Below are 23,860 nucleotides of genomic sequence, written 5' to 3' on the forward strand. Positions count from 1 at the left end.
TGTCACTATTGCTGCACAGATTTAGTCTTTCCTTGTCAGTGAACAGGAGTCTGACTGTGGCAACACATATTAGTGTCTGAAAATAACATTCAGATAGGCAGAATATATTATAGGCTGCTTTGGGGGTGTTATTTGTTCAAATAATTCTTTTCCCTAGGATGAAGTATGTCTGACTACTTTCATTGTGTATTCAGTATTTTTTTAGGGCAGAACAATGGCTGAGTAGTCTTTACTTGGAGGTCAGATAAATGGTTGTGTACTGTGGCTAACCAAATGTCTGCAGGAAATGAGTGGGACACAATAAATGAACTCTGTCACATACAGATATCTGATCAAAGCAAAGTCAGCAGTTTCAGCTAGATCTCACTAGTGGGGCAGCATGGTGGATTGGTGGTTATCACTGTTGCCTCACGGCAAGAACGTTCCTGGTTTGAAACCTGTCAGAGGCCTTCCTGTGTGGAGTTTACATGTTCTCCCTGTGCTTGTGTGGGTTTTCTCCAGGTACTCTGGTTTCCTCCCACAGTCCAAAAACATGTATGTCAGGTTGATTGGTGACTCTAAATTGCCCATAGGAGTGAGTGTGAGTGTGTGAGGTTGTTTGTCTCTATGTGGCCCTGTGATGGACTGGTGACCTGTCCAGGGTGTACCCCTGCCTTTCACCCAAAGAGAGCTGGGATAGGCTCCAGCTGATCCTGGGACCCTAAATAGGAATAACCGGGTATACATAATGGATGGATGTTTGTTTTTGAAACTGTAGGTATGCTATTTCCCAAAAGGGACAGACATACATACACTGTCCAATTTGACTCTTTGCTATCAAGGCAAATTTTAGGACTAATGTAACAGATAAATCCTTGATAAAGCACCAGACAGCAAATGATAAGGTTGGCTGTGTTATGTCACTGGCAGGTTTGCTCTGTCAGTCTAAGGGATATTTTCAGCAGACACATCCAGTAGATTATAAAAGTGATGACTACAGAGTTGCAAGGGGCTGGAAGCATTTTCTGAGGGGAAGTATGGATTTATTAACCTAAATCTAAAATATATTCTGTAAAGTTGAATCTATATTCTGTTCTACCTGCCACTCTCGTTTGAAATAGAAAAGACAGAAAATGTTTCACATGACTGAGAATATTCAGAATGAAGCCGTTCAGTAAGAAAGAAGCAATAAGCAAATAGGACATTTTGAAATAGAATGATGATTTCTCAATAACAAGAGAAAAGCACTTACTATTTGTAGTGACACACACACACGGATACACACTAAGAGAGAGAGAGGGAGAGAAAGAGAGAGAGAGAGAGAGAGAGAGAGAGAGCGAGAGGGAGAGAGAGAGAGAGAGAGAGAGAGAGACATTTCCGGTGTCTCCAACCAATGAGCTGATTCCACATGCGGACACTGAACACCGCATTCGACGTGCGCGAGAGCTGCAGCGGACAAACCCGATTGGTGGCGACGAGGACTCTGGTGGTTCCGCAACACACAGAGACAGCGGGCGAAGAGAACGGAGCTGCGACTTTGCCACATGTTTAATTATCTATTTGGACACCTTTATTCTGGAACTCGCTGTTTTAAAAAGAAGACAGGACAGTTAAAACGTCAATTTGTGGCTGCGGTGTTGATATGAATTAATAATTCAAGGTCTCGTGGCAAAGCTAACAGAGCACAGCCGGCGAATTCAACCAGAGCAAACAGTTAGCTAGCTTTAGCTTGTTAGCTTCCCGTTAGCTCAGCTGCCGCTAATTCGTCCATTCTCGCCAGACACCTGCAGACTGCGCCGTCCTGTGTTGTAAATAATTAGCCGGTAACAGTCAACGCAGTGAGCCTTCGATCTAAAAAATCCAAGTATTTTTGTTTTTAATCACGGGGTGACACCGAAAGAGCAAAGACCCGTGACAGGTTGAGGTTGGGACCAGCAGGGCGAAACGAGCGGCGTCCTCAAGTGGCTGTTCACCATGGACAACGCACACACAAAGACGGTTGAAGAAGTTTACAGCTTCTTCAACGTGAATGAAAGCACGGGTCTGAGTTCGGAACAAGTGAAGAAACAACGGGAACGATATGGACCAAATGGTAAGCAACTGGTTAACGTCAGTTTGTTCAGAAACAAGTAGCTATATAACGTTTTTCTGCCGGTGTCACGTTATGGCCCACGGCTCCCGATTGGCAGAGGGCAAATCGCACAAAAGGGAAGGCTGTTGACGTCACGAGCTGTATGTCGAAATCCCGAAGAAGTGTGACTCAGTTATCAGGACATCATCCCTCCTTCATACCATGTTTGTGTAATATCTTCTCGCTGCTGCTACAGCACGATGCATTGATTGTGTATGAAGTAAGTTACTAACGTTTAACCTCTTGTCCATTTCTCTTGTGCGCGGTCTGAATGGGGTGCTGTGCAGAATTGCCAGCTGAGGAGGGTAAGTGAACACTGTAAATGCAAAGAGTCATCTCTCTATGTTTATGATCTCTAATTTCCATTTTAATGAAAGAGAAGCATTTTATTATTTTTAAATGAAACTGTTGTTTCTAGGTAAATCTCTTTGGGAACTGGTGATTGAACAGTTTGAAGATCTGCTAGTGAGGATCCTTTTACTTGCTGCGTGCATATCCTTTGTGAGTATTACATGTTTGAGCTGTCCATATAGCTTATTCAGTGTGCATTCAACTGATATGTAAGAGGCTGAGCTGATCTAGTGTAACAAGTGTAATAGCTTGTATTTAGCTTGTGCACTTGTGTACAGCTTAATGCTCTATGTCACTTACATTGTTATCAAGGTCACAGGTAGTAAGAGTCTGTGAACAGGTTATGACATTTGGGGTGCATTGAACACTGAAGTTAAATTTAAGTTTAGATAGAGTATTTTAGTATGAGAGGGCAATTCACACAGAGATCTTAAGTACAAGAGCCTGCTTCTTTTCTTCCAAGAAAGAATATTAAATTTCAAGGAGAAAGTAAAATGATAAAACTTGGCCTTCCTCCAATTGAACATTGTGTTCTTCTCTACACATTTACACTACCATCTTTGTTTTTGCCCGTGCGGTGATGAGTTTAGTGTTTGTTTTTTTTTTTAACTTTCCAAGAATAGCTTTGTATATAGTTTTTTTTTTTTCTTACCAGGTCACGGCTTTGCTAGAATACTGTTCAAAGTGGAGAAGATAAGTGCCCAGAATCTGTCCTGTGACACAACCCAGACAAACAGTTTCCCCCCCCCATGATTCTGTCTTTCTGTCACTGCATATGCAGGCATTTGGTTTTAAGGTGAAAAGTCCTGCAGCCTTTTTCATAGAGACTATGTTAACACATCAATAGGCAAGGAATGCATGTTTAAAAAGAAATGCCCAAAATCTAGGAACAGGTGATGATGTCACATGCAAAAGCAATGGATACTTGAGAAATATATATTTCTCTCTGCTTCCTGCTGTTGACATGCCTCTTGTACTCTAGAGAGGACTAAAATGTTATGATGGGCAAGTATCAGAATTTGTTTGATACCTAGTGTCTGTGCTTTTAGTTTGAATACTACATGACATGAACACAAGGAGACAATTTGTGATGCCTGTGTTGTTGTCACCAGTGAGTGACAATCCCCAGTGCAGTTAGGTTAACAACAGTGTGGCCCCATTCATACGCTAGGATTGGCTGTTGGCCCAAGGCTTATAATATCATCAGTCACGAAGGCATGGCAATGACAGCCAGCTGTGGTTACAAAGGTAATAAATCAGTAGCTGTTGTACACATTATAGTCTCAATCACTCTAGCACTCACAGACACACTGACTTAAAGATTGTATAAAAACATTAGCCTTTATATTCAGTCACTCAGGAACTGATAGGTGGAACATAAATTATTTAGTTTGATAGACACCATGCTTAAATAGGTTGTAGTAGAAGATAGGGTGCTGTTGTAATTTTATTTGACACAGTTCACTCTTGGCATAGATTCCAAAAGAGGAGAAAGTGGCTACTGCACTCCACTGCTACATTTCCTGACATGACTTTATAACACAGTTGGCCCAGTTTCTGCAATGCACGCAGATCTTGGCTTGATATTTATGATGAAATATTAATTGATTCTTAGATACTTAAAATCATTATACCAAATTGTTAGTTAAGGTCAAAGTGAAGTTCTGGCTCAGCTTCACCTCATAGCAAGATGTATGGGAGGAAATACCATTTTCTTATGAAAACAAACCCCACAATCTCCATTGTCTAGCTAGTGAGTGGCAAGTACTCAAGACCTTTGAATCTTATATTAATGTGGACACTATTATTCTGTCTTCACTGCAAAAATTCCAGTTCAATCTCTTGCATTCCAACATGCTTTACTATACTGTATTTGCATTGCATTCTGTGAACTGCCAGCTGGAGAACATTTTGATCCTCATATGACATGGAATTCTGCCTTTTTTGGTGAATGTACATTTTGTAGTGAATTAATTTAAACATTTGATGTCTCCTACTGAACTGATGTTATCTATTATATATTGTGGTTCCTGAGTGTATTCTCATTCAGTAGGTACTGTAGAATGTCAAATTACATGGAGATCGGGCAACACAATTTTATAAACCTTTGCCTTATTTAAGAGAACAGTATTTTAATGTTCTTCTTACATTTCTGAACCAGGCTTTGATGACAAAAACTGTGTGACCCCACCAAATAATTTCTAAATGTAATCATCTGTAAAAAACAGTTGGTATTGAACTGGAATCAGCTAATATAATCCCAGGTCAAGACTTAAATCCTTCTAGGATCTTACATTTCAGTGTTGTTTGCATTATATTTTTTTATTATTTGTTTGTTTATTTATTTATTTTTATGCATAGGTGCTTGCCTGGTTCGAAGAGGGTGAAGAAACCATTACAGCCTTCGTGGAGCCTTTTGTTATCCTGCTTATTCTCATAGCAAATGCTATTGTTGGAGTCTGGCAGGTAAACACACACATCTACAAATCTGGCTTAGTCGAGACCGGTTATTAAATCTTATCTCTTTGACCCAAAGGTTTATGGAGTGGTTGAAATAGTCATTGTTGCATTGAAAGTGGAGAAAAGTTTCTTTTTAAAATTAAACATCCAGCAGTGGATTCAGCTGTGAACATTTTGCCTAAATTTTTATAGAAGTGATGCCAAATAATGTCATTTTACTGCTGAAAAGTTGAGGACTGGTGGAATTTTTCTAATGGACTCTTCCCTCTCAGTTGATCCTCATGTATACATTATTGTTATTAATATAGTTTAGTAGTGTCGCAATCATGGTGTAGACACAGCTCAAAAATAAGATTTTACTAAAAGGTATGACACTACAGAAAGAGAATCTCAGCAGAAATTTTCTTCCATTTTGATAGTTGTCACCAAATTTTTTCAGTATGTACGAGCTGAACAGCAGTATAACTGAACAAGGACACTAATGCAACATTGAATGAAAAATCTTATAATAACATATGGCACAATTCTTTTTGGACCCCTCGGGGTTAAAACACACCAATCACATGCACTTCTTGTCCCAGTCTGGAAACCAGGCCAGCTCCACTTTGTCCTTACTTGATATATTAATGTCATTTTTTTTACCCAGACTTTTATTAACATTTGGTCAGCAGGACAGAATTGAACAAAACAAATGCAATTATTTTAAATGCCACTTGTGAGAAGGTATTTCTGTGTGTGCTTCTGTGTTTATGTGTGCCTACTGAGTCTAGGCTCTCTCCCAGCATTTATAGTATCCATTCCTTTAAGAAGCAGAATTAGTTTGTCAACATACACCTTAATTATAGGCAGGAAGCAAAGGCAACAGCAGTCATGGATGGAGGCACTCATCTGAACACAGAAAAATGTGGCATTTTCTTGTCACATTTCAACTGATAGCAGGTTGCATATTATCTGTTGGACATAACTGATAGACATTCCTGGTTGTAATACATCTTCATGTTAGAAGAAGACGGGGTTAGATAAGGGGGTTTTTGCATTCATAAGCTAACAGAATCATTTGGTGATAAATCAAGCAGTTACCTTGTATTTGTTCAATGCTTGGTGGTGCCTGTTGGTTTGTATTGTATAAAAGACTGGAAATGTCCAAAACAAATCCCTTGTCAGACATGTTTCTCTGGTTCCTTGCTTCACACTCATAGCAACCTACTTAGAAGAAAATATCTTTTCCATGTAGATTTATAAATATCTAAGAGTTAATAAGGTTGTTTTCTTATACTTTGCATAGATTAAAAATGTGTCGCTGCTTATCCAAGGGTCTGCTGGGATATATATCTAATAAATTCTAAGTTACACTAGTATGCTAAGTTAAAGAAGACACCTGGTAGGTTGGGTGGGTCTGTGCTGGATTGTCTTGTAAATTAAATATTTGTTGAACATCCTGCCGAGGCTTGTGTAAATAGGGAGTTGTTAAGTGTCTGGTTGTTTGCCTTTGTTTATGCAAACAAAGCATAAATTCTGATATTGGGATAGTCATCTTTTGAAATCTGAGAAACTCTAGTTTGTATGCCTTGTCCAACTTCCCAGAACTTTGTAAACCCACATCTTGACTGGCAAATTTATTTATTAATTTATAGCATTGTGTTTCTGTTGCTACCCCTTACCCAATATCATAATGTCCTGAGGTTGTGTGTCCTGTCTTACAATGTCTAGTTGAGTGCTCCCTTTCTGCCAGTCACTTTGGGAGCTGCCACTGGAACTGTCTGATCTCAGAGCAGTCAGTCAGTCCAGGCAAAGTCAGCACTAACAGAAAAGTGCAAGTGAAGAATATTTAGGAAGCAACTGACCAGACAAGAAGGGAACATTTTGATGAAACCAAAGAAAAATGGCTTTGTGGTCTTATCTCTACTTAAGTTATAAAGGCAATTGGGGTCCCATGTAAGGGTAGGCCTAACGTATAATTTTTTATTTATTTATTTATTTTTAGATCTGAAAGAAACCCAACTCAAAAGCTCTCTTCCATTTGCCTCAGTGTTTATGTAATCTGCTCCACTTTGATCCTGCTCCACTTTCTATTCTAAACAATGTCATGATTTGCACTTAGTTTATTTTTTATTTGTCACAATCTTATATAAAGATTAGACTTTGACTCAGTTTTAAATAACTGTGCTGTAGCCGTCTTTGAGAGGACACAGTTTACATTTTTCTTTTCACCTACTACCTCTGTAATTTTTTTGCGTGTGCATGGAATTTACTGGTTTTTAACCTTAATCCCTTTCCTCCTATTCAGGAACGAAATGCAGAAAATGCCATTGAAGCACTAAAGGAGTATGAGCCAGAGATGGGGAAGGTGTACCGCCAGGATAGAAAGAGCGTCCAGCGAATCAAGGCTAGGGACATTGTTCCTGGAGATATCGTGGAGGTGGCAGGTAAGTTAAAAATGTATTTTAACACTCTGAATATTCTCACTTTTAAGTTATTATGACAGAAGAGAGGCCAGCCATCAACAAAATCAGACACCTGACATTCAAAGGATGCTTAATATAAAGAAAACCCAGATTCATTATTGGTTATTTCCTGTGGCCCACTGACTTGATGTAATTCAACACACAGACAGGAGTGTAAAAGGTGTACAGATAACATTTGTCATCAGTTCTTCAATAATGTCATAACAGACTTTTACTGTATTTTACTTTACTGACTTTTTAAACACACACGCTCACTCACACAGCTGATCCCTCATCCTGTTCATGTCCCTTGACAATTTCAGAATAATTGTAGCACCGAGTAAGTAAAGCAGTTATGCAACACAAGAGCAGAGGTCCAATCTGTTCCTGAACATTTGTTGGCTAACCTCAACTTGGACAGGGCCACATATGTTTGTGGCTTTTGCGTCACTACCTCTCATTTCTCGTTTGTTTTTTTTTTTTTTTTAACTCTTTTTTTCAGTGATTATTGTTTGTGGGATTTTGCTGTCTTTATTTATAGATTTAGTGTTTATTTGGCTCATTCTTTGTCTTTTTCTGTTTTTGTATGAGTTTCGTTTTTTTGTTGATTTTCTTTACTGTTATCTCACAGGTTTTCAGTTTGCCCACAATCTTCCCGTCTTTTGCAGTCAGTGCTGTAGTATATTACGCTCTTGACACAAAACGAAACCCTTTCACTCTAACTTAACCCGGCCAAAATTATTTTGTTAATCTTAAAACCTGCTGTAAGTGCAGTATTGATTTGTTCATCTTGGATGAAGTTATCTTGTGTTATTTTTAAATAAAGATGTAAAGCTCAGTGGGGTCAAAGCCACTTACATTACTTACAAGGAGAACTCACATAATTGGCTGGCAGCACATCATGGTTTATATTGATTGCAACACAGGATTTTTCTTTGCAGTTGCTACACAGCTATGGAAACATATTGTATGAAGTTATATAGTATCTCCCTGCAGAAATTACAGAAATCACAATAAAGCCCCTCTAAAACAAGGACGTCCTGCGCTTTGGTGTTCATCATAGGTTCCAACCAAGTCAGTCTGTTTTACTAGTGTTGAGCTGAAGAGAATTATTTGGCTTAAACCTTTTGACATCTCAGGTAATCTTGTGAGACATTATCAGTTCCAGTGATCCTGACAGAGAGGTACATCTGAGCGTTGCCACCGTAACTATGGAAAGAAGAGCTGCCCTATTTACATTAACTTAGCCACAGAGCCATGTGGTTATGTTAGCTATGGCAGTGGAATCAACTAGTAGATCAGCAAGTTACAGCATAATGGCTGGTGATATAAGGGGTACTGGCATATGGTTTATATCTTTTGTTACTTTTAGATCAAGGGTCTGATAATTTTGCCATTACAGCTCAGTTGCTCCATCAGAGTAATTGTTGTTAAGTGGTTAGTGGAACTCTGTGTACCGAGTGTGTTAGTGAAGGTTGCACACTGTCTTCCACTCATTGTCACATATATACGCATTTGTGCCCAATGATGGAAGAGTTGGGTCTGAGAAACAACTACCTCAACTTTCCAGAATGTATCTATTCGCTTGTCTTACAGATTCATCTGCAGCATGTTTTTTTCCTACAGGCTTTGCTTACTTCACAGTTCAGTGTTTTGGCAATGTTGCACAAACTGTTTGTCCAAATCCAAGTTGGGTATCATTGACCACAGGTCGTGTTTTGTCTATAAGTTTGCTGTTTTGCCTTTCTGAGGAGGACGTCAAGTGACACATCTAGAATACAAATCACAGAATCATGGTATCCTCAGCTTGTATATGAACATTTTTAGCATTTAACATAAGATGTAAGCAATAACTAGAAACCAGTAATGTTATTGTACAGGGGAGAATCTATAGCTGTATTTCCTGTATGTTTTTGTAGAGGAAGTAAGCTAGATTTAGACAAACTATAAAAAAAGGACTGTGTTGTTGGAGGTTAGATAAAATATGATCCGCTAAATCTAGTCGGAAGAATAGTTTCTACATTAACAGATGCTCTGACAGACAGGATTTCACAACTCAGTAACGTCACTATAGCTGTTCATTTTTGGTCATGAAGATCTCAAGGTAAACAGCAGAAATACTCATGTGCGAAGTATTCCACCAGGAATTTGTGCTTCCATGTATGTTATTGTCTTGTTGGATGATGTTACATTGCATTTCAGAAAATTTGACCACATTCAATTTTTTTCACGCTATGCTACATTGTCTTGTTTCACCTTGCAATTTCTTAGTGGATGAGATGTTCTTAGTCCGTTACCAGAGAGATGGCCTTAACCTTGTTCGGCAGGAATAAAATGTATATACTTTCTTTCCCACTGTCTCTCCCCCGCTCTGATTTACTCTTGATGGCTGTTCTGTGTGTAACTTGACTGTATTATATGTAAGACTGATCACCTTTGTTCTTTCTGCCTTGTGGGTTCATCTTAACCACAGTCTGAGAGAACAGTTCACCACTAATGTTGTCGTGCCTCAGGGGAGGAGATAGCAAGACAGGATGTAACTTTTGGAAAGGGTACAGATACAATTTGCTAAATAATTTGTGCTCCAGATGGCCACATGGCCAGATTTCCTCACTTGAGTTTAAGAGTGTTGTCATCACCCAGGCTATTTGTCTCTACCCATCATCTTTTGCCTCTGTTCCACTTGTCCATGATCCATGCCTATCACATGGTCAAGCTATTGCTTTTTTATTTGAACAGTGAGAAATTATATCAAATGCACAGTTTTTCTTCCACTCCTCTTAAGAATATAGTGGAAGAGTCCCTGGAGGACCTCACGAAATGTCCCAGAAGGCTGTCAGCTTACATGCAAGCACATTAGCGAACCTCTGTCACAGGGAAAAATATACAACCCCCTAATGAACCTCCACTGTTTGTCTGGATCCCTCCTGATGCATAATTTGATGTTGTGTTAGAGTGCTCTAACTTTAATCCAACTTTAAAATACAATATGTCATATACTATATTATGATACTGAGATGTCCTTAGCCTTTATGTATGACCTTTGCATGACTTGATGCAGTTCACATTTCCTGAGATGGGGGTGACTCAGTTTGAACCATGGTTAGAAGCTAGATGCAAACAGACATTTGCCTTATGTTAACAACCTTAAGTTGCATTGGTGGGGCTGAGCAAGTAAAGTGGGGGTACATGCCCTGAATGCATTGTGACAACTTAGGTTGAAGCTAATGGAGCGCTATCACTTACATATATGGATCCTGCTATCCCCCACTCAAGGGAACGGATGACATAGATGAAATCCTTTTTTTCACATGGGAGAAGAAAAGGTCTATATCCCAGCGGATGTCCACTCTTTCCCAGAAAAATAAGATATAAAAAGAGCCTGTTCTTTCAGGGTGAAAGGAAAGATAATATCACTCCTAAGTTGGAATAGCTGCAAATTTTGAGTTACTTCAAGTTTAAGTAGATAATTACACAATAACTCTGGTCTGTTTGTGTATTTGTGCGTGCTTATGGAATGACTTAGAAGTAAACAATAACAAAAATGGAGATTGAGAATTTACGTTTATGCTTATCTAATTATGCTTAATCAGTTTTAGGTGACAATGCTGCACCAGCCCCAACATTAGGCTCTTTATTCTCAGAAATTTGTCATGGTATTGAAAACAATATGTGCTATGTGTGGAAATTAGGATCATAATTAATATAGCTGTTAAAAGGGTTTCATTTCAGGGGCCTTTATATTGACTAGTTCTTCCCGCTGCCAAGCTGTTCTCGTTGCCCATGGAAGTGGGTTATTCTATGAAGGTGACATTATTCCCAATGTGGGTGGTAAATAGGGAGGTGTTTCACTATTACTTCAAGGTGGTTTTCTAATTAGTGACTATTTGGAGTAACTTTCCCACAGGGCTTTAAGTCTGTAATACTTCCAGCAACTTCGGTTCCTCATCTTCTTTGTGTCCTCCCTCCCTATGCTTGTTCATCTCCTCTGCTATCTCCTGTCTGTTAATCTGGGGTCTATTTTGAAGGCAAGCAGGTGAAGATAAAGTGGTTTTTACAGCCTCTGGTTACCAAATTTGGTAATGCTACAGTTCAGAGGAATTTTCACTAATGTAATGTACTAATTTTCAGTAATGAGACAGATTCACCAAAGGGTGAAATAATAGAGTGAGAAGTTTATTTTATTGATTACATCATTTTTTGTATATAATTTCCTCATTTCAGTCTCAATATTAATGGCTAAAAGATGTCACAAACTAATAGGAATGAATGAACAATCTGTACGCAAGTACACGTCATACTGTTTCTATTTCAATTCATGTGACATCAAGTGGGTTCTCCTTGCTTAAAACAGTTTTTTTTTTTTTTTTTTTTTTTTAAATCATTCTCCCTCCCCCAAATCCAGCAGCACAGTTGCAACTGATCAAAATAGTTTACCCATTTTTGGACGTGTGTTTTCAGGACTCATCTAATCCCTCTTCCCATTCTCGTCTCTTCTCCTTCCCCTTCTTCTTCCTTTACTCAGAAGGGCACTGCTCAGGCCTAAGGATTGGTTTACATGTCTGTCACCACTGTCCACAGAGGGACCTCTTAAGAGCCTCTTTATATTGCTTTTACCTTCACCCTTCAAAGCTGTGAGATGTTTTATTGTAAGCTGAAATAATATTTTATGTTTGTGAAAGAGTGGCATTTTCCATTTAGAATTTTAATAAAATGTTTGCCATCCAGTTTTTTGGTTATATGAATACCCACATTTGGCTCATACTCTCATAGACCATTAGTACAGTATTATACAGAGAACATACTGGTAATTATTACAAGACTGCTTTAAAAACATTTCAGACTGTGTATTAATTCTTTATCATGGATCTGACCTTTTTTAAGAAACAGTGCACTGTATGTTTGTATTTGCAGTCACATCCTGTAGAAGTGCATTGTAATGGAAAACTCAAAAGATGTGCTTAAATTAGATATGCATCTGAGAGCATAATATGGTCAGACTATTTAACATTTTTCCCAGACAAAGCTGAAAAGTTATCAGCTAAGATCTAAACCAATCTGCATGTAGAACTATACACAGCAGTCAAACTTTGATACCCTTTTAAGTAAAGAGAATAAAAGTCAGTTGTTTTAATCATAGTTATCGGCTTTCTGCAATGGAAACACTTGTTTGTTGAATTTAGTGTATATTTATACTGGTTTTACTGGGGATTGCTGAAGCCTTGTGTTAGTGGAAAGAATGAGCAGCAATCTATTTGTGTCCTGTGGATGGGATGAATGGAACATTAATAATCTTTAAATCCTTAACTCTATCTCAACCTCTCTCCAGCAAATAACTTAAGTTTGATTGTTTTATTACTCCCAAATGACATGACTTGGGATAATACAGCAGTTGACTTTAATTCCATGACTTTAGTCTCTGTGGGTGGTGATTTTTGTTTGTATACTAAATTATTTTCTCATTTTGTTATATAATACTGTAATTTTTAAGGTGTGTTCTTACATGTTGTACAGTTACACTGTCAAATGTGTAGTCTTTCAAAGCGAGTTCACCTGTACCTAGTGTCATTTACAGATGCTTTGAAGCTGTGAAGAGGTATTTCAGCTCTGCTTTGTTGTTTCTCTCCACAGTTGGTGATAAAGTGCCTGCAGACATCAGGCTGTGTTCTATCAAGTCAACCACCCTGAGGGTAGACCAATCAATTCTCACAGGTGAAAACCATTTTTAAACAGTTTGCACCCTTGTCAGTGTGTCAGTCTGTTCATGTTTCTTTATCTCTGTGATATCACTCTTTATATTTAATTGTTCATTTAGTATATTTACATAATACTGTTTTCCTCCATAACTTACATATAGGCTTGTATTAGTTGCACATTATTTCTTAACCTACGTCTGCTGCAACAGCTCCCCTCTTCAGCTCAAGCCAGATGGAGCAGAATAAACAATTTCTACCTCTTCTTTAAGCATATCCTTTCATTACACTGTGTGATGTCTGCTGATTTGATGCCTAAACAAAAAGTAGAGTGCACTGTGGATAAAAAGAAAGCTAAATGGATGAGTGTGTGGATAGATAATTGGACAGTGAGATAGAAGAAAAAGATTAAAGGTGAGAATATGAAGAATGGATAATGCATGAGAGAAGAGTTTTATGTGAATCAATTCCTTAAATCTCTTGTCTTGTGCTCTGCTGCCTTAATTGGTAGCAAATTCCATGGGATATTTGTGTTTCAGCTATTTTTCTCCTCTCTTCCTTTCCCCATTCATGGCCATACGGACTGTCAAATGTTCTCTACCTTACTTTATCAGAGCACCACAATCCTTGCACAGCTGACTACACACAAACATAACATGTAAGCACACCATCAGATGTAGGCTTTGAAAGGTAGTGGCTGTGTATAGCATTTGATAATTATCAGGCCGTGGTCAGCAGCAAAGCCTTTTCCACTCCTGCCCAGTGTGTCAACCAAGCGTCATAACTTTGCTCTTCCACCGTTCCCCCTCTCCTATCTTGCCTTTCTTTCTTCTGCAGGAGAGTCTGTGTCTGTGATCAAACACACTGACCCGGTGCCTGATCCACGTGCTGTCAACCAGGACAAGAAAAATATGCTCTTTTCTGTGAGTGACTCATGAGATATTTGGCTACTCAGTCTTATTTAACACTTTAAAAAATCCTTGCCCCTCCCTGCTTACTTTGTCTTGTGAAGGAAAAATGCAAAATGGTGCATGTCTGAACAACTGAAGACTCCTCAGCAGTTTCCTCATTTAATTTGTAGAAAGGATTTCTACTATGGAATATATTACCATGGCACCTACTACTGCTTCTAAAATTTGTTTTGGAAGCCACTTACTGCTGCATGTTGCATGTCCTATGTATTATTGTCACACATCTCTGAGAAGAGTTGCTACTTCATAATGGTTTCTATTCTATTGTCTGCTTTTCACTACTCTTCCCCAGGGCACCAACATTGCAGCTGGTAAGGCCATTGGTGTTGTGGTGGCCACAGGTGGCAACACAGAGATTGGTAAAATCCGAGATGAGATGGCATCAACAGAGCAGGAGCGCACACCCTTGCAGCAGAAGCTGGATGAGTTTGGACAGCAGCTGTCAAAGGTTATTTCTAAAGTTACGTTATTCTCTCACACTGCTGTTTTGTTTTTTTTTTGTCTCACCTGTTTCTGTTTAGGTAGAATTTATGGTGCAGATTTGTTAATGAGTAAACACTATTCATGTGATCTTTAAATTTAAACTAATGATTCATTCAAGGTCATTTCCCTGATCTGCATTGCTGTGTGGATCATCAATATCGGGCATTTTAATGATCCTGTCCACGGAGGCTCCTGGATCCGAGGTGCTGTCTACTATTTCAAGATTGCTGTGGCCCTGGCAGTTGCTGCTATTCCTGAGGGTAAGCTGGAGAGCTATGCAATTATACAGCCAAGCTCATTGCTCTGAGATCTTACTTAATACCCTGTACTATTATTCAGACTGTTGTCGGAAAATCCTAAAACATTATTTTAAAGTACTGTATAACGTATGGCCGAAGATATAGTATTTCAATCATTTGGGTGAATTAATATAAATGTTTTGTTTTGTTTTTTTCAATAACTTTGTATCTTCTCATTTATGTCTTAATCCTCCTCTTTTCCTCTCTTTCTGTTCGTGTTTCTCTTCAGGTCTGCCTGCTGTCATCACTACTTGCCTAGCTTTAGGAACACGCCGAATGGCCAAGAAGAATGCCATTGTCCGCAGTTTGCCCTCTGTGGAGACCCTTGGCTGTACATCTGTCATCTGCTCTGACAAGACTGGCACGCTGACCACCAATCAGATGTCTGTGTGCAGAGTAAGAGAACATGACACACAGAAGTGAATTGTACATTAGTTTGTGTTCACATTTATTCTTAAATCTAATATTGTCACAACTGCTACGTCTGACAATCACAGCTTCAGTAAATTAGGTAAGATACAAATTTCCATGAAATAAGACACAAAATATCAAAATGTAATGTGAAAGAACATTTAAACTAGAAGAAAGTCTGTATTGTCACATAGCTCTGTCTCAATCTTAAACAGCTGAAGTAAATTTTACCTTGCTGTTGAAGTTTATGAAATATAATATTTACCTAGTTTAATGGCTTTAACCCAAGTTTTCTAGGCATGTAATTTAACTGAGAGTCAGAATTACTATATTTAACCTGTTATTTCCCATATTTATCTCACAGGCAATTTTGTTGAGCACTCATGTAAAGTCACGTCATTAACCTTCAGTCAGTGAAGTTCACATAAAGTGATGCTGACATTTTTAGCTCATATAACGACATTGCTTTCATAGTAACCAGTGTAAACGTGCCAGACTAGCTTTACTGACTGGTTAAAATTATATAAATTTACCAGTAGTCATGGGTCAAGAAATGAACAATTGTCAGGCAAAAATCACTGCCTGTGCATGACTGTGCAAGACTGGGGAGGAGGAGGTGTTCAGAGAGGAAAGAGCACAAACTATGGGCGAGGCCATTTATTTAAACCATTTGCCTATGTTCTCATAGCTGGTCCACACTGTGGAATAAGAGCTAAAGTCGCTAACAGCTACATAGATGAGTAAAGATAATCATGCACCCAGTGTGCTCAGTGTATCTTGTACCATCTGGTGATTTTAGCAGCTATTAAATTAAGTGTTCCATCTACATTTTCCAAGGTTCCAAGGAACCCAGCAATAGATTGGTCCTTAAGTTATTTGAATTTCAGTATGGCAAATGCCTGGTGTCAGCATCAGGAAGCAATGTATGGCTCCGCCTTCTCCCCAGGGAACAGTAGTACTAGCAGTAAAGGGATCTGCAGGACACAGAGTATTGCTCACTTTAAGCTGGAAGAAAATGGAAAGACAAGTGCAAAAATAAATAGAATTTTTAAAAATTGCCATGGGAACTACAAGGGTTGGCTTTCCTGACATCTGAGCATCTTAGAACCTTCCAGTTAGAAACTACTCACTGAGCAATACAGCAACCCTGGCAGCATTTTGCAGAAGCTGGGCCTGCTAATGGCTAATAATGGATAATTAAGGATTTTGTTGTACAGAAGCAGAGATTAAAAATAATAAAATTACATGCAGGTATATGAGCATGAATAATTTAGTGATTGTCTTTGGCTTAAAAAATGTCATACCTACACAGTCAGTTTTTATTTTTTATGTTTTGTACTATTTTCTACTTACTCCTCTTCTCCATCTTTCCTCAGCCCTTTATCTTATTGGTCTTCAGTTTCCCTCCTTTTTTCTCCATCCTCATTCCCCTCTCCTCTCCCTTCTTGCACAGGCAGCATGCTGATCAGTATGCAGTATTTAGTCAACCAGCGGTAGAGTTGCATAACTGACCTTGCATTGGAGGATTCTCTCACCCCCGTCTCTGTCTTGCCGTCTTTGCTCGTCCACCACAATCTTCTTCATATCAAAATTATCTTCAGCAGTTTTGAACGGCATCATCTTGGAAACCTTATTTATGGGTATTTGATAGTCACTCTCATAACCTTGTGCTTGATGCATCTGCAGCATCCAAGCTACCCCTGGCTGAAGGGCAATACTAAAATTAGTCACCTTGAGTGGCTGTTTCTCTTCAGTTACTGACTTTCTCTTGTATTTTGTGCAGAACTGCCACTGACATCACTACTTTGTTATAATCTTGCCAGTACCTGAGGGAAGTCCAGCAATAATGCCATCTCATCATTTTATTCAGATATTTCTATTTTTATCTAGTATACATCTCTGTCCTGTCCCTATCAATTTTGGCCAAATGTGCTGCTTCAGCTTCAACAGTGTTATGTGTGAGTGAAACCACTCCCTTGTGGTGACAATTGTACTATATTATTTCTTTTTACCACTTTGATTTAAGTTTCATGTTATCCTCTTATATTTCTACCCTAGTATAATATGGATAATCTTTTTGTATCTAATTGACAAGTTCTACATTATAATTAAAACAACTTAAACATTTTAAATGAATTATATGAAGGTGTAAAAAGATGTGTAAACCTGACAGCCCAATTAGTCTCCTTATCTAAAGCTTTGAATACTTGAGGTCAAACTATTTCCACCTTAGTGATTCACTTTTATAGTATTATATTCATGTTTTGTGGCTACACAGAGGAATTGTGTCTCTGCTTTGCTGTAAGATGACATTTATGGAGCCTCTCCACCATAGTGCTTTGTGTCTGCTTCTGCTCAGCATTTCATTATTATACTTCCCTGTTCAAAAAATATACATGATATTATGGTTTATTTATAGTGGTCTGCTGCCACCTGCAGGATGTAGTGTCCCTCAACCTTTTCTTGTCATGAGGCATTTACTCCCTGGGACATTGAGTAGTGGGATTATTAACTACTAATAGTTTGTCTCTTCAAAACTTGTTTTTTTAGATGTTTATCATCGACCGAGCAGAGGGTGATCACTGTTCCTTAAAGGAATTCACCGTTACTGGCTCCACATACGCCCCAGATGGAGATGTGTGAGTATGCAGTGTCTTCAGTCTGTGTGTTTTAAAATGAGAAAGTTTAAGTGCTTTTTCCAAGCTAAGGATTAGCTTTGTTATACCACTGTTCATTAGTCACTTCTACATCCTTGTAGGTTCCATGATGGCAAAACTGTCCGATGTTCCCAGTATGATGCCTTGGTGGAGCTGGCCTCCATCTGTGCTCTCTGTAATGATTCCTCACTGGACTATAACGAGGTTGGCAGTGAATCATTTTTGCTTGTTAATTCTCGAAATAATATTTAAGTGTGAAGGATGATATAAATTTAAATTTTCTGTCTTTGTGTCCAGGCCAAAGGTGTGTATGAGAAGGTGGGTGAGGCCACAGAGACGGCTCTCACATGCCTGGTGGAGAAGATGAACGTGTTTGATACAGATGTTAAAGGCCTGTCCAAGATTGAGCGTGCCAATGCTTGTAACTCTGTATGTAACTCTCAGTTCTTTAAAGTCAGTGTAATCAACCCGTATTAATCAAACTGACCTTTGTTCTATGATCAGTTCAAATAAGATGAAGTTAATTAAATGTGGAAAGACTAACATGTTAATTGACTATGGCGATTGTGTTTTATTATACCTTTAGGTGATCAAGCAGCTGATGAAGAAAGAATTTACTTTGGAATTTTCCAGAGATAGGAAGTCCATGTCTGTGTACTGTACGCCTAATAAAGCTCACTCCTCTGTTGGCAAGATGTTTGTAAAGGTAAGAAATGAACACACAGAGAATTATTGCAAGGTTTGAATCCTGATCGTGTTCTTACATGAAAACAATACCATAATACTGTGTTAGATGTAATTGTCCAACTCAGAACATTCGGTTTTCATTATTGTGATAGTGCTGTAATAATCATTATAATTAAGGGGAATTGAGTGTGCCTTTATTATCAAAACATTATAGTAATTGTCAATACTGAGAGTGAATTCCTAAGGTGAAATCATCAGAAGTTTTGCTCATTGAAAATGTTTCTCTTTACATGCCAGTTTATTCTTTCTTCCCATTGTCATTCTCCAATTTGTGTTTGCTCATAGGGTGCTCCTGAGGGAGTGATTGACAGGTGCACACACATTCGTGTAGGCAGTAACAAGGTGCCATTGACCCCTGGCATCAAGGAAAAACTAATGTCTGTGATCAGGGAATATGGTACTGGCAGGGACACACTCCGCTGTCTGGCTCTGGCCACCAGAGACAACCCAATTAACAAAGACAAACTGGTGTTAGAGGACTCAACCCGCTTTATTGAGTATGAGGTAAGAGCCTGGACAGATTGACATGGTCACTGGGGTCTCCAAAAGCTTTTGACACAACTTTGGTTTTTAGGTTTTGTAATTTGGCGTGACTTGCATGTTTAAACCTCTTGTCATTCAGACTGATCTGACATTTGTTGGCTGTGTGGGAATGCTGGATCCTCCCCGAGCAGAGGTGGCAGCCTCTATTAGACTCTGCCGTCTTGCTGGCATCCGAGTGATTATGATCACTGGTGACAACAAGGGTACGTAGAGAAAGTTGCATCTGATTGGCCCATATCATTCTAACTTCTTTTTCAAAGCATGATAGCACATAGAAAAACAAAGTTAAGTATACTTGCATTCCAATTTCTTTTTTATGAAGTTCAATCGAGTATGTAATGTGCTATCATTCATAATGTAGGGACGGCCGTGGCTATCTGCAGGCGGATTGGTATTTTTGGGGAGGATGACGACGTCTCCAGGATGGCTTTTACTGGTCGAGAGTTTGATGACCTGTCACCTGCTGCACAAAGAGAAGCTGTGGTCAAAGCCCGCTGCTTTGCCCGTGTTGAGCCGTCACATAAATCCAAGATTGTTGAGTATCTGCAGTCTTATGACGAGATTACAGCTATGGTAAGAAAAAAGGACATGCTAAAGGAAATTTTTCTTGTGCGACTACATTTGTTACAATGTAAAATCTGAAGCTGAAAATCATTGCCGTTTATAAATTTCCACCCTGGTTTTCATGCTCCCCTTAGACTGGTGATGGTGTAAATGATGCTCCTGCCCTCAAGAAGGCTGAGATTGGCATTGCCATGGGCTCAGGCACAGCTGTAGCCAAGACTGCCTCTGAGATGGTGCTGGCTGATGATAATTTTGCCACCATTGTCGCTGCAGTTGAGGAAGGAAGAGCAATTTATAACAACATGAAACAGTTCATCAGATACCTCATCTCTTCAAATGTGGGCGAAGTCGTCTGGTAGGGATGACTGGTTTCTGTAAACACACACACTCGATTTGCTCTGTCACTGTCCACACACACATTATGTTTTGACATTACACAGATCTTTTAGTCAGATCTTTGTAGTGATTATGATTTTCATTTCCTGTGTAGTATCTTCCTGACAGCAGCTCTGGGGTTCCCTGAAGCTCTCATTCCTGTTCAGCTGCTTTGGGTCAATCTGGTGACTGATGGTTTGCCTGCCACCGCCTTAGGCTTCAACCCACCAGATCTGGATATCATGAACAAACCCCCACGCAATGCCCGTGAGCCCCTCATCTCTGGATGGCTCTTCTTCAGATACTTGGCCATTGGATGTAAGTGGGGAGATTGGGATCTGTATTGTCAAAGGCAATGTTGTTGGCAATATGTAGGAGCTGGATGTGACATTTTAAAGTAGTTGTAGCATTGTTCACCTTCTATACAATGTCTTTTTGAAATGTGCAACCAGGTTATGTGGGTGCTGCCACTGTTGGTGCTGCTGCCTGGTGGTTTGTTGCTGCTGAGGATGGTCCAAAGATCAGCTTTTACCAGCTGGTATGAATTATAGCCAAACAAATATTAATTTAACACACCAAGAGAGATTCTTCTGCTCTTATTTTATTTATATATATATATATATATATATATATGCACTATTAAAATACAATATTAGAAACATTGTTTACATTAACTACTGTGTTATGTTCTCGCTGACATTTCTTATAGAGCCACTTTCTGCAGTGTGGTCCAGAGAATCCAGACTTCCAGGATCTGGACTGTAAGATTTTTGAGTCCCCTTACCCTATGACCATGGCCCTGTCTGTGCTGGTCACCATTGAGATGTGCAATGCCCTGAACAGGTTAGTTTGAGCAGGGCATGTTCCCATCTGTTGGTACGGCTAAGTTAGCTGGTGAAGCATGTTCAGCAGGTTTGTTGTTTAGTCAGCAGAAACAAAAACTATATTTAGATTTTTCAGTAATATTCTGTGATCAACTGAACTCCAGATCTTTACATTTTCCAGTTATTTTATGCATACCTATACCAATCTGTTATTTTACTAGTGTTACTCAGTGTCAGGCTTTTAACAAAAATGTCCATTTGTCTTTGTTTCTCAGCGTGTCAGAGAACCAGTCCCTGCTGCGTATGCCTCCCTGGGAGAACGTGTGGCTGCTGGGAGCCATCTGCCTCTCCATGTCCCTTCACTTCCTCATCCTCTATGTGGAGCCTCTTCCAGTGAGAAATGTTTGCTTTAGTTTTAATGGGATGCTGAGAAATTTGCACAAAGAACAAAAGTGCTGTTGTTGTGACACATGAATTCTTTAGTCTGCTGTTGAAGCTAAAACAATGCGGTTTATTAATATTGTGTATAATGGGGATTGTGTGCTTCTTTTCAGATGATCTTCCAGATCACCCCTCTGAATCTGACACAGTGGCTGATGGTGCTCAAGATTTCGCTGCCTGTCATTCTTCTAGACGAGCTGCTCAAGTTTGCAGCCAGGAACTACCTGGAGCCCGGTAAAGATCTGGAGAAGCCTGCCAGCTCCAGAGGCTGCTGCCTGTCTGCATGTATGGAGGGCATCTCCTGGCCCTTCGTGGCCATTTCCCTCCCCTTGGTCCTCTGGATCTACAGCTCCGACACTAACATGGCCGACATGTTCTGGTCCTGACTGACTTGAGCACAACCTCAACTTTTCATTCCAACACCTCCACCACCGCCATCACTTCCCTCTCTCCTCTCCCTCCCCCCTTTCTGCCTTCCAATATGTGTGTAGCTAGTATGTGTGTGCGTTTGTAGTTACTGTGTGTGCTTGTGTGTGTGTGTGTGTACGAGAAGGACCAACTTTAACACATGTAACATAACAAATACTATAATATGTCATCATTGAGAAGTCACCTGTTTTGAGTTGGGGTAGGATCTGTGAGTGGTTGAGGCTTCAAATGTGAGTGTTAGAAGATCATCACTCCCCTAGCTGTGGACTTGCTGGTTTAAAAGAAAATATACTGTTGCCAGTTTTGTTGTTAATATCAATATTGCCTTTAAGGATTATGTTTTTAATAATTTTGGGGATACCATTTGTCTTATTTGTCACTACATTAACAGTAGTAGATTGATTTGTTTAGCTTCCCTCTACATGAAAAGAAATTTGAAGTGATGAGAAATCCATTGATTTGTACAGAGAATGAACACTATTTTATGCAACTTTTTTTTATGGCTTTGTAAATTGTTTGACCAGCGTGGCTTAGACATACCGCCTTGATTTATTTTCAAATGTTTACCATTGTGTCTTCAGTATAAACTCAGAACTTTTTCAGAGAGACAACTTCCATGTGGCAGACAAGGACTGGGAAAGGTTTGGGAGTGAATGTTTGAATGCTCTGCTTAAACAAAAGAAAAAAAAGTCTTGATAAACAAAAGCCGCATGCCCTGTGACCATGCATGAACTCTATGTGGTTTAGCATTTCAAATTTGTGTATGCCCCCCTCCCCCATGTTAGAGTATAAATTAACTTCATGGATGGTTTTTTTTTTTTTTTTTTTTACTATAAGAATTGAAAATAAGCCAGTTTTTCTGCACTGGGCAGAGCACAGCTACCTCAATATGATACTTTTTGTTGCTCATCTCTAGATGCTTTTCCTCAGTGGTCTTGCTAAAACATAACATCTGAGGTGTGCCCCTATTTGCTTGTGCAGAAAACAAACAAAAAAAAAATCTAAGTTCCCTCTAACATTTTTAAAAATGTTTGTTTATACTGAATTTTGACATTAACTTTATTTCTGTTTTCCTTTTGAGACAGAAGTGTTTGGGGATGTTTTATATTAATTACCATCTCCATGGCATTTGATTCAAAGGACAGTAATACTAAAATCTAAAGAAAATACCAATACAACGGATACTCCAAATGATCTTGGATTGCAAATAAGAATCCAAATTGTTTTGTTACTTAAAAGAAAAATACACTCTTGAACCCTTTGAATCAAAGTGTTTCTGTCTTTATTTAATACTTTTTTTGAGGCCAGTGGCTGTCACCTTTCTTCATTCCCAGTGTTTGTGTAAGTGCGTATGATACTTGAATACAAATCATTTCAGACCTATGAATGCTTCAGTTCCCTTGGCACAATGTGATGGGCAGGAGATATTCATGACACAATGAAACATATCTTGTGTACATTTGCCTCTTACAGCCTTTAATATTTAGAAGCTGTAGCTTGTGCTGGGCTTACCATGCTTTGTGGTAGTGTGCACATGTTGGTTCAGAGCCCATCCAGTCAGCTGCACTAATGCTGAGCATCGTTTATGGACATTTCCATGTTTGAGAAAAACTTGTCTAGAGCATGTGTTTTTTTTTTTTTTTTTTTTTTTTTTTTGGTTTGTTCACACTGTGTTTGTGTTCCACTTAACAACTGTGTGCTTTTCTTCCTCAATGCCTTCCATTGGCTCCCCTGTCACTAGAGTGAGTATCCATTTGTCTTTTTCATACTCTACTAAATACCACATCATTACAGTAGAATCTAATAAAACAAAACTCAGTTAAATAAGAAATTTGGTTTCAAATATGAGATACATATAGAGAAATTGGTTTTGGACATGACTTTTCATGACTCATCAGGGTCATTGATGGCAGTTTTCATTGCGATTTGTCTTGTTAGAGGTATGCAATGGGTTGACAGTCCTCAGGAAAAAACCAAAGAAACATTGCCTTGATGTTGACCACATGCTACTATTGTGTATGTCACTGTGTGCTGTTCTTTTCACCCATCTCACTTGCT

At 39.0% G+C, this 23,860-nt stretch overlaps 1 protein-coding gene across 1 annotated transcript; it reads left to right on the forward strand.

The window, feature by feature from the left end:
- The first annotated feature begins 1,402 nt into the window (after positions 1 to 1,402).
- atp2a2b (ATPase sarcoplasmic/endoplasmic reticulum Ca2+ transporting 2b) lies at positions 1,403 to 23,397 on the forward strand. The gene is made up of 23 exons (XM_026296842.2): positions 1,403 to 2,071; positions 2,398 to 2,415; positions 2,529 to 2,611; positions 4,823 to 4,927; positions 7,209 to 7,347; positions 12,997 to 13,077; positions 13,896 to 13,981; positions 14,322 to 14,477; positions 14,631 to 14,772; positions 15,041 to 15,207; positions 17,773 to 17,861; positions 17,981 to 18,083; positions 18,177 to 18,308; positions 18,466 to 18,585; positions 18,912 to 19,130; positions 19,249 to 19,372; positions 19,531 to 19,742; positions 19,868 to 20,088; positions 20,224 to 20,426; positions 20,561 to 20,646; positions 20,818 to 20,951; positions 21,208 to 21,325; positions 21,487 to 23,397. Exons 1-23 carry the CDS (start codon positions 1,954 to 1,956, stop codon positions 21,757 to 21,759), a joined length of 3,129 nt encoding a protein of 1,042 aa, XP_026152627.1. The 5' UTR covers positions 1,403 to 1,953; the 3' UTR covers positions 21,760 to 23,397.
- The last annotated feature ends 463 nt before the right edge of the window (positions 23,398 to 23,860 follow it).

The sequence above is a fragment of the Mastacembelus armatus genome, chromosome 12 (assembly GCF_900324485.2).
Source record: "Mastacembelus armatus chromosome 12, fMasArm1.2, whole genome shotgun sequence".
In the NCBI taxonomy this organism is placed as follows: Eukaryota; Metazoa; Chordata; class Actinopteri; order Synbranchiformes; family Mastacembelidae; genus Mastacembelus; species Mastacembelus armatus.